This window comes from Myotis davidii, unplaced genomic scaffold (assembly GCF_000327345.1).
Source record: "Myotis davidii unplaced genomic scaffold, ASM32734v1 scaffold1377, whole genome shotgun sequence".
NCBI classification, from domain to species: Eukaryota; Metazoa; Chordata; class Mammalia; order Chiroptera; family Vespertilionidae; genus Myotis; species Myotis davidii.
In genome coordinates, this window is record NW_006288854.1 from 333,900 (window position 1) to 349,271 (window position 15,372).

The window sequence follows — 15,372 nt, forward strand, 5'->3', positions numbered from 1 at the left end:
ATGGATGTCTGACTGCCAGCTAGGCCCAATCTCCAGGAGAGCGGGCCTAAGCCAGCAGGTGGTCATCCGCTGAGGGGTCCTAGACTGCGAGAAGGCACAGGCTGGGGCTGAGGGATCCTCCTGAGTGCACAAATTTTTGTGCACCGGGTCTCTAGTATAGATATAAGTACAAAGGAAAGTAGGCAAAAGGGCAGTTTACTGATACCCAAAAAGGGCTGGGGCTCTTCAAAGGGTTTAGTGATATGCAAAGCCTAGAGTCTTCAGGTGAGCTCCCAGGTCCTGAGTGCAGCTGCCGCCATGGTTAGAATGTGCCTTCTTCTTTTTTAAAATATATTTCTTTATTCATTTCAGAGAGGAAGGGAGAAGAAGAGAGAGATAGAAACATCAATGATGAAAGAGAATCATTGACTGGCTGCCTCCTGCACACCCCCTACTGGGGATTGAGCCTGCAACCGAGGCATGTGCCCTTGGTTGGAATCGAATCTGGGACCCTTCAGTCTGCAGGCTGATACTCTATCCATTGAGCCAAGCCGGCTAGGGCAGAATGTGCCTTCTTTAATCAGAACAAAACAGTCACGGTTAACAGAGCATGATTAATATTTCTTACAATACTAGCTGGTTCCCCAACATCCTATTTCTGCCCCCTTTCAATATCACTTTGTTTTCTCAGTCCTTCCCTACTCTAAACTGGTTAGATTTTTTAAATCTTTTTGTGGGATTTAGTATATACTGTCTTTAAATATAATTTTTGAATCATATTTCTTATCTCCTGTGGGATTATAACCTATCTCAGTGTAGATGCCAGGCTTAATTCATCTTTATATATTTCCTACAGTACCTTGCACATAATATGTGCTTAATATATGGTGCAAATGAAAGGAAGAGGAGGGAGTCCCTGATAACTGGTGGGTTTCTCTCTTAGTCTTGGTGAGGGTCATTGTTCAATGGGTGGAAATGCTGTGGTGTGTTTTTTTTTTAAAGTCAGACTTCTTTTTGATCATGTAGGAGAGGCAGAACCTATAAGTTCTGCCGATGAGTCCCAGTGCCTGTATCTGTTCAGGAGCTCCAGCCAGTGCTTGCCTTACTAGGTCCCGTGCTTTGGCCCCTCAGCCCCTCCCCACAAATGCTCAGCGGAACAGGGGATTAGGTTCTGGCAGTGCAGCTGGGATTTTGGCGGCCATTCCAGTCGGCAACAGCACGCAGCCACCCAGACAGGACAGCGCAGGCCTGCGCTCCAGGCCCACAATTTGCCTGGGCTTCTTGTTTGGGTGGCCGAGGAGGAGGGGGAGGAGTGCGGCATCCTGGCCTTGCCACACAGAAGGTATGGGCTGGAGAGAGTCCCTTCAGGAATGGCTTGGGGGGTGGCCATTGTCCCAGGTCAGGCGGTGCCCACAGAAGGAGGCAGGCGCTTTGTGTGTGAGCACGGCATGTGTGTGCTTAAAGACATGGCCCGCCCAGGAGCCAGCAGGAAGCTGCTCCCATTTAAAAGGGCCTGTGTCTGGCTCGCTCTCCAAAGCCTGTGTTCGTTTGTCTTCTTCCCTGCCCTTCTGTTGCTGGCCAGAGAGATGGACAGGCTGTCATTGCAGTCTTAAGAGAGTGAAGGGGGAGTGTCTGGGCAATATGAGGTTTGTCAGGCAGGCCACTGTGAGTGTGTTTTGTGTGTTTATGCCACAGTTTGCCTCGGCTCTTGCCACTGTTGCAAGTCAGTGTTGTTGTCTGCTAGCTGATGCCTCCCCATGCATCCTACTCTCCTGTTTGTGGGCCAAACTAGGAGGGAGGGGCTCCCCTCCTCTCCAGTGCAACCCTCCTCCTTGCCCCAGCTGCTACCCTTCCCCCCTTGCTGAGAGTTCTCTGCTTCTCCGAGGCTCCCAGATCAGGGCTCCCAGATCGCGGAAGCTTGCTGTGCCTTTAAAGAAAGCAGACTCCTGGCTGTGACGCACTTCTGGCTGTCAGCCAGGAAGATCGCTCCTGCCAGGCTGACTGAGAAGAAAACCAACAACTTTTCTTTTGTGTGTGGGGTTACTTTCCACTAGCCCCCCCTTCCTCCTCTCCTTTCAAGATTTAAATGCTAATGGCGGATTAAAACCTGTAAATACGTTTGGCTTTAGGAATCTGGTAAGGTCCTCCTGCACTGAGACTTTTTCTCCTCACTCTTTCTCGGGTTTTTTTGTTCAAACATGGACGTGGGGGTGGTGCGGTAGAGTCCCCCCTCCCCCTCACCTCTCTTTACTGCGCCATCCTTAAAGGGGAGGGGGTAAGAGAGGGAGAGCAAGTAAACACTCAGAAACAGGCACTGGGAGCAGAGCTTGCCAACATCCGGGAGTTGGCGCCTTTCAGAGCAAAGGGTTGCTTTCTTTCCCCCTCGCGTAGATGTTAGCGCGTTTTTGTTCAGAGTGGGGGAAAGCGTGTGTGCCTGCATGCTGAGCTGTAGAGACAGCTCAGGAGAGCTCCATTCCCAAGTGAGGCCTGGGTGTGTATACAGTGGTGGGGAATGAAAAAGGTTCATTTTTCAGCTGGTAGGGACCAGGGTGTATGAATATAGCTGTGGGGGCAGGTGCTGATGAACTGCTGGAGTGGGTGCGGATGTGTGCGGGCGTGTGTGTGTGTGTGTGTGTGTGTGTGTGTGTGTATGTGTGCGTGTGTGCGCACGATAGGCCTGGTTTGATTGCAGCCCTTTTGCCCACATCCTTCTGATCTGGACCCTAAAGAGCTTGGGGGGAAGGGCAGGTATCAGTAAGCCACTTTTCAAGAAACCAGGGGAATCTTGGTTTCCCTTGCAATCTCTCCCTAGGTCCTTGCCAGGGCCTTGGAGCTCTGGGCCAAATTCTAGGCTATTCAGAAAGGGTAGTCTGTGTGAAGAGGGGCAGGCCTGAGCCTAGAGCATACATCCAGCAAGCTGGTTTGGCCCAACCTCAGGCGTGCAGAGAAGCCCTTTGGACGTGGATGAGACAGCCGACTCAGGACTCCCCAGAAGTTGAAAAGGATTGTGTTTATTCCATCCTTGGCTTCTCTTGAGGCTGCTGGTCCTTGGGCCTTTTACTGCCTCCAAGCCAGGATACACACCAGTAGATAATTCCTATTCATGAGTTAGCCTCTGATCACATAGTTTGGCTTTTGCTGGGCCTCTCTGGGGTAAACTACAAGGTGTGAAGTGTGGGTGCCTGATTGCCTATGCCTCCTGACTTACGGCTTCCAGAGTCCGAGGAGTCCCAAGACCAGGTGTTCACTCTTTAGTTGGTGGGAGGATCGTTTTTAGAAAGCTGTACAGAACATGGAATTCTTATGGCTGCAGGCAGGCAGGCTGTCAGTGTAAACGGTGGTAAACTTTGCCACTGAGCATGGGCATGCAAACCGATAGTCATTTCCCTCGTGAGCTGTGAGCCCGTGGGCCTTTGGAACCTTGGTGTGGAGCCAGGGTGGGACTTGGAGAAGGACCCTTTGAGATGGGAGTTTGTGTGGGCTTTGGGCCTTGAAATTCTGGGGTTGGGAGCTGGCCCCTAAGAGAATGAGGGTTCAGTGGAGGCATGAGCTGAGAGGTCAGTGCAGTTTTGCAGTTTTCTGGGACCAAAGGTCACTTTGGTGTTATCTTGAGGCAGGGCTGGTGTTCAGGCCAGGCAGTTAGTGGCTAAAAGGCAGTCTCCAAAGGAGCTGGCACCCAGGCTGGGGGCGGGGTACGGAGAGCAGTGCTGCCACAAGGCAGACCCTCTGGCCTTTGGCCTATCATTGATTGGTCCTTGCATCTGAGCAGGTGGTTTGCATTAGCTTCAGCCGTGGTAGAAAACTGTGGCTGAGTTTTAACTCTTTAAGACCCAAGGGGGGGCATGCCAGGTGGCTGTGTATTTCTTGAGTGCCTACTTGTCCTGATAATATCTTCTATAAGAAGATATTAGTAATAATATCTCTTATTAGATATTAATATCTAAACATAGAGGGGTTACTGTTAATGTGGGAATTGGTCTTGATGGCGAAGGAGTTTACATTATGTTAGTTTTAAAATGTAGAGAAGATGCAAGACCTTTAGTTTATAAAGCAACGGCTTCTGTGTCTTGGTTCCTTCTTGAGCCCAGGGGAGAGAGCTATCTCATTTGCTCTCTGTTTTGGATTCTGAGGTTCTTTTTGCAAAGAACCAGGTAGGTGAGAATTCTGAAGGTGCCTTCAAAGGACCTGCATTAGAGGTTTTCTTTGTTGATTTGGGGGTGACAGGGGATGCCCGATTGCATCAGAGTGGATTTCAGGAGATCCTTCTGTGCAGTGGTTCCTGGCTACAATTGTGGGGATCTGTTTTTCCATCACCATCACCCAGTCTTCTGGGTGGGGCCTGCCTCAGATTTCAGGGGGAGGGTGGGAGGATGGTGCTCTGGCTGGGAGCCCTCCGGTTCCAAGCCAAGGTCTGTTTAAAGCTGTAGTCCCAGTGCTGAGGACTAGCTGTGCCACCAGCTTTGATCATTCTTTACCCCGATTTACCCTAAGAAGAGTGACTGGCTGGGCTCCCCTGAAGTTTCTCACCCTAGAGCCTTGTCTCTTATAAAGTGCCCCTTTGCAGGCTTTGAACTGACAAGGTCCTTCTGGAGCTCTTCATGTTGTTGAGTATTCGGTTCCTCCTGTTTCTATGCCTGGGGAGCATAAAAGAAGACATTTGGCCTTGACACCAGTTTTCCTGAGTAGTGGAACTAGTTTTTAGACTCCCCTGGGACAACATAAGGGTTGTATGTTTTGCCTCTGAGATGAAGGGAAGAGGTTGGTTAAACCTCAGGTCATTTTTAGCAGCACAGCTGTGAAATCTCTCAGAGGGGGCAAGATCTACCTCCGGTTGCATATGAAATTTCTGACTGAAGTTTTGGGCCTCATCAAAAGGATATCAAGTCTAACTCATGTAATACTTTAAACCAGTGGTCGGCAAACTGCGGCTCACGAGCCACATGCGGCTCTTTGGCCCCTTGAGTGTGGCTCTTCCACAAAATACCACATGCGGGCGCGCACGTACAGTGCGATTGAAACTTCGTGGCCCATGCGCAGAAGTCGGTATTTTGTGGAAGAGCCACATTCAAGGGGCCAAAGAGCCGCATGTGGCTCATGAGCCGTAGTTTGCCCACCACTGCTTTAAACAATAAAGAATTTAAATGGAAAAAAAATGATATTAAGTCTAGAGGCAGCACTGGGGATGAGGGGGAGGTGACCTGGGACTCATTTCCTTTGTTCCTGAGGAGCTCAGACTTTTTTTTTTTTTTTTCAAGAAGTACCAGTCAAGCATTTGGCCACTGCCACCTTTACCACAAATGCCAAGCTTGGTCCCTATAACTTTAGACTGGCCAATCACCAGAAAAGCCTTTTTGCCTTCATCCTTGCCTGGCCGCAGGGAGCTACGCAGTTATTGCTCACGAATAGGCCATCCTGAGTGAAAATCATCCAAGACTGAGGAACACATAGGCTCCTTAGCTTTTCTGCCTCCTGAGAGCTCCCTTAACCACTGCATTTGCTTATTGCCAAAAGCCCAGGTGAATTGACTCATTTCCAAGACTGACATTGATATGACAGATGGAATCATGTTAGGTTTTGCAGGGTCAGGAAGCAGTTATAATTAGCATTAAGTTATATTTAGCATTTAATTATTTTCTTACATTATTTAATGCTTCATGTATATTTTATTTTACTCCTTATCCTGCTGTAAGCCCCTCAAAGGCAAAGACCATGTCATTGTCTCCCATTTCAGGTAATTTTGTTGTATACTCACATCTAGCTTCCAGCACAGGATGAACATGTAAGGATTAAGAAAATAACCTTTTTGATTGGTTGATAAACAAGGTACACTTGCATAGAAAGGGCTAAGAGATTTCTGTATGTCCTTCTCCTACTAGACAGTAAGCACCATATGGACAAGAATGGTGTTTTCTTATCCCAACACTTTGCATACAGAAGGTGCTTAGCAAATGTTAGCAAATGTTGGTTCCACAGAACCCCCACTTGGGAGATGCTAATATGTGGGGAGAGTTATAGTTGATGTGGCTCTTAACCACTCTTGCTCTTCCTTATAGAGTAGTGACAAACTGAGCGCCTCCAGCAGGAGGGGCTGATTGCTCCCATGGAGATTTGTGGGAATCATGGAGGCTGCTAGGAGGTGTTGGGGAATATTTAGTCACCAAGTCTGTGGTCTCTTGGGCAGGTTGGCAAGTAGATGGCCAATTCCCAGTGGGAAGGAAAGTTGGAGTTAAGAATACCAGGACAAGTACCTAATCTTCTATTGAATGTCCTCTGGACTCTGTCAGAATTGGCTTTGGCTTCACCAAATCTCTCATTTGAACCATGTCTGACCTTTCTGGGGGGGAGGGGGGAGATATAAAAATTCAGAATTTGGGGATGTTCCCAAGGACTTAGTTATTATTGTTAGTTAGGTAGAATTTGGGTACCTGCAGAAAGAGCCAGAAATCAATCTTTCAAACCTAGGTCTGTCTGGAAAACCATGATTGTTCTGTTTTAAGGGTTGAAGGCCAGCTTTGAATGTTGTACTTTCTGTAGAACAGAAAGATTGTGTTAAACTTGTGGACACTGAATTAAATGCAGGATTCTTTATTGTCCACTCTGATGCAATAAGTGTTATATTAATTTTGATGTATACTCTCAGCTCTCTAAAGATTCCCATGGTGCCTTGGTGATGTGGACTAAGTAAAAGTGAAGAGTGATTTATTTAAATGTTAAGAGCCACCAGTAAATGGAACTGTTTCTTCCTTCCGCCTTCATCATGGATACCTGATATCATTAACTGCTCTTCTTATCTTTGGTTCCAGGTGCATTGGGGTGACGGTCTGGTATCATCAAGATGACGCTCCATGCCACCCGGGTGGCTGCACTCCTCTCTTGGGTGAGTGGTCTTCCTCTCCTTTGCTAAACTTTTCCAGGAAGTTTGGTAGAATTTTCTAGGAGTCACAGCTATGGAAATACAGTTTTCCCCTTAATTTTTTTTTTTATATATATTTTATTGATTTTTTACAGAGAGGAAGGGAGAGAGACAGAGTTAGAAACATCGATGAGAGACAAACATCGATCAGCTGCCCCCTGCACATCTCCCACTGGGGATGTGCCCGCAACCCAGGTACATGCCCTTGACCGGAATCGAACCTGGGACCTTTTCAGTCCACAGGCCGACGCTCTATCCACTGAGCCAAACCGGTTTCGGCTTCCCCTTAATTTTTTACTTTTATTATTTCTATGTTGATGCTGACAGTGATCCATGAGTCTACCTGTGTAGGTTTGGAGAGGCTGCCCTAAGGTTCATATTCCCCTTCAGTCATGGGAAGAGTTGCTACAGGTGGCATGGAAACCCATCCTCATTTGCTCCCTGTGGATTTTTCTGACTAAAAGTGTTGGCACTGAACTTTGGTCTTTAAAAGCCTTGAATTGTAGGGCAAGGTTCTCCTTTCTCTCTTTACCATGTTTTGTCTGCTTTGATTATTCTCCTTTTGCCTTCTTGATTACGCCACCAAAATTCTTCTGCTAGGTATTTTCATATACTTTCTGCTTGAAACAATACTAAATTAAAAAAAATAATACTAAGCACTGGGAATTTAGAGCTACAGAGTAACCATAGAGGCCATTGAGTGTAGTGATGATAAGCATGGGCCTTGGAGCCAGACAGCCTGGCTTAGAATCATTGTTTTGGCCTGTGTGACTTAGAGCAAGTTACTTAGTTTCTCAGCACCTCATTTTAAAATTGGAAAAAGCCCTGTCTGGCTGGTGTGGTTCAGTGGTTAAGTGTCAATCTATGAACCAGGAGGTCATGGTTTGATTCTCCATGAGGGCACATACCTGGATTGCTGGCTTGTTCCCCAGTAGTGGGTGTGCGGGAGGCAACTGATCACTGTTTCTCTCATCATCATTGATGTTTCCATGTCTTTCTCCCTTCCTCTCTGAAATTTAAAAAAAAAAAAGAAATAGCCCAGCCAGTGTGGCTCAATAGTTGAGTATTGACTCAGGAACCAAGAGACCACTGGTTCGATTCCGGGTTTTAGACTCGATCCCCGGTAGGGGGTTTGGAGAAGGCAGCTGATTGCTGATGTTTCTCTATCATTGATGTTTCTATCTCTATCCCTCTTCCTTCTTCTCTCTCTAAAAATCAATAAAAACATTTTAAATAAAAATGGAAATAATACCCCATGGGGTTATTCTGAGGATATTGATATAATGTGTGTAAAAAACATTTCATACATACACACAACCATTTAGTCCAGTATCTGAATAAATAATTCCTGAAACTTAAAATATTGCTTGGGCATGCTATTTGGTACAGGGTATTTTAGTAGTCACCCTGACGATGGATCAGCTAGCCAATTAAAGAGCTAACTTAAAAAAATATATATAGAATATTTTAAAGGAAATGAATTATTTTTTAAAGGTCCCTGATCTTTTCTTTTTAAAACATTTTATTGATTTTTCACAGAGAAAGGGAGAGGAATTAAGAGTTAGAAACATTGATGAGAGAGAAATATCTATCAGCTGCCTCCTGCACACTCCCTACTGGGGATGTGCCTGCAATCAAGATACATGCCCTTGACTGGAATCGAACCTGGGACCCTTCAGTCCCCAGGCCGACACTCTGTCCACTGAATCAAACCGGTTAGGGCAAAGGAAATGAATTTTTAATTTCCAAATAGGGTGGATTTTATAAGATAGCATCAAATATCTAGTCAAGTGATATGTATTTAATGTACTAAACATGCATTCTCAGTCTTCAGTTTCTGAAATAGATACAAATTTTAGTTGTGTAGTTGTATTATTTAAAATGGTTTAAAAATATTTATATATTTTTTAAAAATATATTTTATTGATTTTTTTACAGAGAGGAAGAGAGAGAGATAGTTAGAAACATCGATGATTAGAGAAACATTGATCAGCTGCCTCCTGCACATCTCCCACTGGGGATGTGCTCGCAACCCAAGTACATGCCCTTGACCGGAATCGAACCTGGGACCCTTCAGTCCGCAGGCTGACGCTCTATCCACTGAGCCAAACCGGTTTCGGCTAAAAATATTTATATTTAATACATTTTGTATTTATATTACATTTCAATGTTTTATGTATGTATTAGAAACAATGTCTCTTCCTTCTCTTCCCTTCATCCCCCCCCCCCCAAAAAAAAAAGCTGGGTGTGGGGGACCATGAGCTATGTCTCTAGTTCCGTGCCTTATGTGAATATTGGGGATCCTTTAGCCACATTGTTTTAAGTTGATCAGTTTATCTTTTTATTTATTTAGGTCCTAGGCTTGTTTTTATAGTGACTACTGCTGTTACAGAGAAGAACAGACACAAAACTAGTTTTATTTAACAGCAAATGCTTGTATAATTTCCTCAAAAATCACCATGAACTTGCATTAAAGTATAGTTACAATTTAAAGGGTAGGCAGCTACAGTGGATTTTATGACACTAGCAGCATAAAATGTTATTGAGAAGAGTGGTTTAGAACAGCAGTCGCCAGCCTCTCGGACCTCATGGACCCCCAATGGTTTATGGACTACTGGTTGGCAACCGCTGGTTTAGGACACAGATATACACATGTGATCATTATAACTGCGGTTTAAAAAAAAAATGACTTAGGGCCCTAGCCGGCTTGGCTCAGTGGATAGAGCGTCGGCCTGCGGACTGAAGGGTCCCAGGTTCGATTCCGGCCAGGGGCACATGCCTGGGTTGCGGGCTCAATCCCCAGTGGGGGTGTGCAGAAGGCAGCCAATCAATGATTCTCTCTCATCATTGATGTTTCTATCTCTCTCTCCTTCTCCCTTCCTCTCTGAAACCAATAAAGAAATACATGTTTAAAAAAAAAATGACTTAGGGAAAAAAGACTAGAAAGAAATACATACTGAAAGTGCGTGTATTAAAATACTTGAATGAGTGGAGTTTTTCGGGTTTCCAAATTTTCAGTAATTTATTTTGTAATGTAAAAATAAATATATTTTACTTAGCAAGTAGCTTAAAATTAATCTGTGCCAACAATTAACAATGAATAAGTTGTTATAGGGAATCGGGAACTTTAAATAAAAATTTTGTTAAATATATTTTTTGATTGATTTAAGACAAGAAGGGAGAGGGAGAGAGAGAGAGAGAAACATCGATGATGAGAGCAAATCATTGATCAGTTGCCTCCTGCATGGCCCCCTACTGCATGGACTGAGCCCATAACTCGGGCATGTGCCCTGACCAGGAATAGAACCATGACCTCCTGGTTGATAGGTCAATGCTCAACCGTTGAGCCAGGCTGGATCAGGCGAGAATAGGGAACTTTAAGATTCAACAACCTAAGCAACCCCAAAAGCCTGATAGACACTTCTTGTGTTCTGCCCTGAGCTAGGCCCTTACTTGCATGTTTTTACCCTGATTAGAGATGAAAGAGCTTCTCCGTTTCCTCCGCCTTCCAATGATTTCTCATTTGAGAGCAAAATAATGCACCAGGAGAAAATACATTTTTATGTCTATGAAAGAAACTATTGCTGGATTATTACTTAACTAGAGGCCCGGTGCACGAAATTCATGCACTGGGGAGGGGGCTTCCCTCAACCTGGTCTGCGCCCTCTCACAGTCCGGGAGCCCTTGGAGGATGTCTGACTGACAGCTTAGGCCCGGAGTGGATATCCTGGCAGTTGGATATCCTTAGCGCTGCCGCAGAGGTGGGAGAGGCTCCTGCCACCACCACTGCACATGCCAGCCATGAGCCCAGCTTCTGCCTTAGCAGCACTCTCCCTGCCGCTTCCCTCTGAGATTCAGCAGTCTGTTCCATGTTTCCATGCACCAGTGGGCAGTTCCTGTGGTGAGCGTCTGCCCCCTGGTGGTCAGTGCGCATCATAGCAACCACTCATTCAGCCATTCGGTCAATTTGCATATTAGCCTTTTATTATATAGGATTGGTATTAGATGAATCCACATTCTTTAAGTGATTTAAATCAGCTGATGTGATCTTTCATACTCGTTAGTGAACAAGCTTTCATAGCCCTTGAATATTTTACCTACATTGCAGGTATTAAAGGGAGATGGTTTTTGGATGCTTAAGTGTTGGCAGTCTCTTCATTTTTAGTAGGTACAAAGAGATCTTGGCCTGGAGTATTCAGAGTTTTCTCAGAAAATTTACACACACTGGTCATTCCTAACTAGATTAAGCTTTTTTCCAAAAGATGGTTTTTATATATTGTCTTTAAGACTTCAGTGAGAGGTCATATTTTATATTCTATACTTTAAAATACATATATATATATGTGTGTGTGTATGTATTATGTATATGTATGTATGTATGCATATGTATATATGTATATGTATATTTCAGAGAGGAAGGGAGAGAGAAAGAGAGATAGAAACATCAGTGATGAGAGAGTCATTGATTGGCTGCCTCCTGCAATACCCCCTACTGGGGGTCGAGCCCACAACCCGGGCATGTGCCCTGACTGGGAATTGAACCATGACAACCTGGTTCATAGGTCGATGCTCAACCACTGAGCCACGTCGGCTGGGCAATATTCTACACTTTTAAAATTAACCTATATTAACTTAGATCCATCTACAAGTGGGTTTTATTTGTTGTTTTTTTAACCCTCACCAGAGGATATGTTTTTATTGATTTTCGAGAGAGAGGAAGGAAAAGGAAGAGATAGGGAGAAACATTCATCTGTTGCCTCTGGAGATGGAGACAACTTGGGTATGTGCTTTGACTGGGAATTGAACCCACCATCTTTATGTGTATGGGTCAACTTTCCAACCAACTGAGCAACGCTGGCCAGTGCTAGAAATTGCTTTTAACATAAAAGTGTTTAACCAAAATAAATACTAGTATTTTTGTAGCTGAATCATTTATTTATTTATTTATTTATTTATTTATTTATTTTCATCCTCTTGATTCTCCATTGCATGCAGCTAATGTAACTGCTGAGACGTATAAGTCTTACTGGATCTACTTCATTATTGTAAATTAATTAACAATAATAGTGCTTTGCATTCCATGCTTTTTATGTGTTTTTGTATCCATAATCCCATTTGAAACCACACTGGTATTTTAAGGTAGATAAGGTAGGGATTATATTCTCTTAGCAAGTGACAAAAAGTTGATTCCAAAGATTCCTGGCAAGTTAGTGGAGGAGATGGACCCAAAATCTTTGTCTGGGCGCTCCTAGCTCAGTGTTGTTTAAAAAGCACATCTAGCCCTAACCAGTTTGGCTCAGTGGATAAAGCATCGGCCTTCAGACTCAAGGGTCCCAGGTTTAATTCCAGTCAAGGACATGTACCTTTGTTGTGGGCACATACCCAGTGGGGGGTGTGCAGGAGGCAGCTGATCGATGTTTCTCTCTCAGCAATGTTTTTAACTCTCTATCCCTCTCCCTTCCTCTTTGTAAAAAAATTAATAAAATGTATTTTGAAAAAATGATCAGAGAGAATCACAATAAAATATGTTTAAAAAGCACATCTATACTAATAAAAGGGTAATATGCTAATTAGACCTGGTCAACCATAGATCTTCGATCGCCCTGCCTTCCGGACAAAGCCATGGTGGTGGGGCCAAGGCAGAGGTGGTTAGGGGCTATCAGGCCAGCAGGGGAGGGCAGTTAGGGGTGATTGGGCAGGCAGGTTAGTGGTTAGGAGCCAGCAGTCCCAGATTGCGAGAGGGATGTCCAACTGCCGGTTTGGGATTGGGCCTAAACCGGCAGTGAGACATCCCCCGAGGGGTTTCGGATTGGAGAGGGTGCACCCGGACTGAGGGCCCCCCTTACCCATATACGAATTTCATGTACCAGGCCTCTAGTTCATAAATAATAAAATCTATTATTTACATATAACCACTATCCTAAAGTTCTTTTTTTTTAAATATATTTTATTGATTTTTTACAGAGAGGAAGGGAGAGAGATAGAGAGTTAGAAACATCGATGAGAGAGGAACATCGATCAGCTGCCTCCTGCACATCTCCTACTGGGGATGTGCCCGCAACCCAGGTACATGCCCTTGACCGGAATTGAACCTGGGACCTCTCAGTCCGCAAGCCAACGCTCAATCCACTGAGCCAAACCGGTTTCGGCCTAAAGTTCTTTAAAATACCTCGTTAAGCAGGCTAAGTCTCCCTCTTTCCTCAGTCTTATACAAGGTGATTGACTTAGTAAACTCTTCCTTCCTAAGGTAATACAATACAAAGCTAAACTTCAGCTTGTTGAACTTGGTGCCTGTGAAATTCATGAGGATTTTCACATTTGACCATACATGCTAGTTGAATAACTTGTGTACCTGATTCATTTGCGTGTGACTTCTGGCAAAGTTTCTAATTGTAAAAAGTGATTTAGATGGATGCCTGCCTAAAGCCGAAGAAAGGGGACAGGGGATTGAATTAGAATTAGTGAGTTGTTCTTTGTAGTTTTAAGTTCTTTTCCTTACTTCCCTTTTCTTTTTTTTAAGGAGATTATACACACACACACACACACACACACACACACTCACACTCACACTAGAGGCCCGGTGCACAAAATTTGTGCATGGGAGGTGTCTCTTGGCCCAGCCTGCACCCTCTCGAAATACGGGATCCCTTGGGGGATATCCGACAGCCGTGGGATTTGGCCTAAACTGGTAGTCAAACATCCCTCTCGAAATCCGGGACCACAGGCTCCTAACTGCTCACCTGCCCGCCTGCCTGATCGCCACTAACTACTCTGCCTGCCTGCCTGATTGCCCAACCACTCACCTACCTGCCTGATTCTCCCTAACCACTTGCCTGTCTGCTGAATCACCTCTAACCACTCTGTCTGCCCACCCGATCATCCCTAACCACTCACCTGCCTGCCTGATTGCCCCAAACTGCCTCTGCTTTGGCCCCCGCCGCTGCATCTTCATCTGGAAGGACATCCAGAATGACGTTCGGAAGGTCGTTTGGCTATCCGGTTTAATTAGCATATTACACTTTTATTATTATAGACTAGGGGCCCGGTGCACGAAATTCGTGCACTGGGTGGGGGTGAGGGGGAGTGTCCCTAAGCCCAGCCTGCCCCCTCTCACATACTGGGAGCTCTCAGGCATTGACCCCCATCTCCCTACTAGGGATGTTGCCCGCAATCAAGTTACATGCCCTTGACCAGAATCGAACCTGGGACCTTTCAGTCCGCAGGCCGACGCTGTATCCACTGAGCCAAACCGGTTAGGGTTAGTTTGGGCCTTTTTATAACTGTGTCTTTAGCACATATTTTCTCTGGAACCAAGCAAAGATGGGTGAAGCTATAACCTAGTTATTAAACTCATAATTCATCCCTTTTCCTGTATCATCAACTTCCAGGGATTATGGAAGACAAAACTGACCTTCTCTCACTTCTTTGTGCTACAAACAAAAGTAGAGGACGTCCACAATATAAGGATTTGGAGGTACAGTGATAGAGAAGATAGCACAGTAGGCCAAGGATAGAAGAGTTGAGGGTGTTTATGTGGCAGGTAGGGTCAGGGATTCAGCATCTGTGAAGTAATTTGGTCACCTATTCATAGACAACAGCTCATTGACAGGGAAAGAAGATGGAACTGAGTTAGGGACTAGGTTTAATTTATCTTGTGTCCTTCATAGCTAGCTTAGGACAGTACATTGATTTTATTATTTTTTTTTGTTTAATCCTCACCCGAGGATATTTTTCCATTGGTTGTTAGAGAGTGGAAGTAGAAGGGAGGGGAAGAGAGAAAGAAACACCGATGTGAGAGAAACACATTGATTGGTTGATTGGTTGATGCACCCCAACCAGGGCCAGGGAGAGCCTGCAACCTAGGTAGGTGCCCTTGACTGGAATCGAACTCGGGATCCTTTAGTCCGAGGGCCGACGCTATCCACTTAGCCAAACTAGCTAGGGCAAGACAGTACATTGATTTTAATTAATGTTTGTTCGATGAGTATATAGCAAATGAAAATGTAGTTGATATTCTCCATCAGTAAAGACTAGCAGGGCTGAGAAACTCAGGACAGATAGGTTTGCTTGTGGTTTTTTTCAAAATCTTTTGAATATATCTTTTGAAATGTTTATTGGTAATGGGATGTCTTTTAGGATTTTTAAAAAATCTCTGTGGTCTGCCAACACCTGCCTTAGTACCTCTGAAAGAAGCCACTATTATTTTCATACAGATGCTACCATTTTCTCTCCTAGTTATCAGGGCACGACCTTTCAACATCAATTTGAATTCTTTCCTCTCCTTGGCACTGATTTCTAATCAGTCACCATCCTCTCAGTCTGTCCTTTAGAATAGCGGTTACCAACCTTTTGGACCTCATGAACCACCATTGGTCCACCGACCACCGGTTGGCGACCGCTTATTTTATAAGATTTCTCACATCCTGCCAAAACCGGTTTGGCTCAGTGGATAGAGCGTCGGCTTTTTGGCTGAGGGGGGC

The 15,372-nt window shown here is 44.8% G+C and overlaps 1 protein-coding gene across 2 annotated transcripts in view; it reads left to right on the forward strand.

The window, feature by feature from the left end:
* The first annotated feature begins 1,949 nt into the window (after positions 1–1,949).
* The window catches only part of NUMA1 (nuclear mitotic apparatus protein 1), a 44,809-nt gene continuing 31,386 nt past the window's right edge, over positions 1,950–15,372 (forward strand). For both annotated transcript variants that reach the window (XM_006761036.2, XM_006761038.2), the window contains exons 1-2: positions 1,950–2,115; positions 6,783–6,856. In XM_006761036.2, the coding sequence (XP_006761099.1) occupies positions 6,815–6,856 (42 nt within the window). In that variant the 5' untranslated portion in view covers positions 1,950–2,115; positions 6,783–6,814. The remainder of the gene's footprint in view (positions 2,116–6,782; positions 6,857–15,372) is intronic.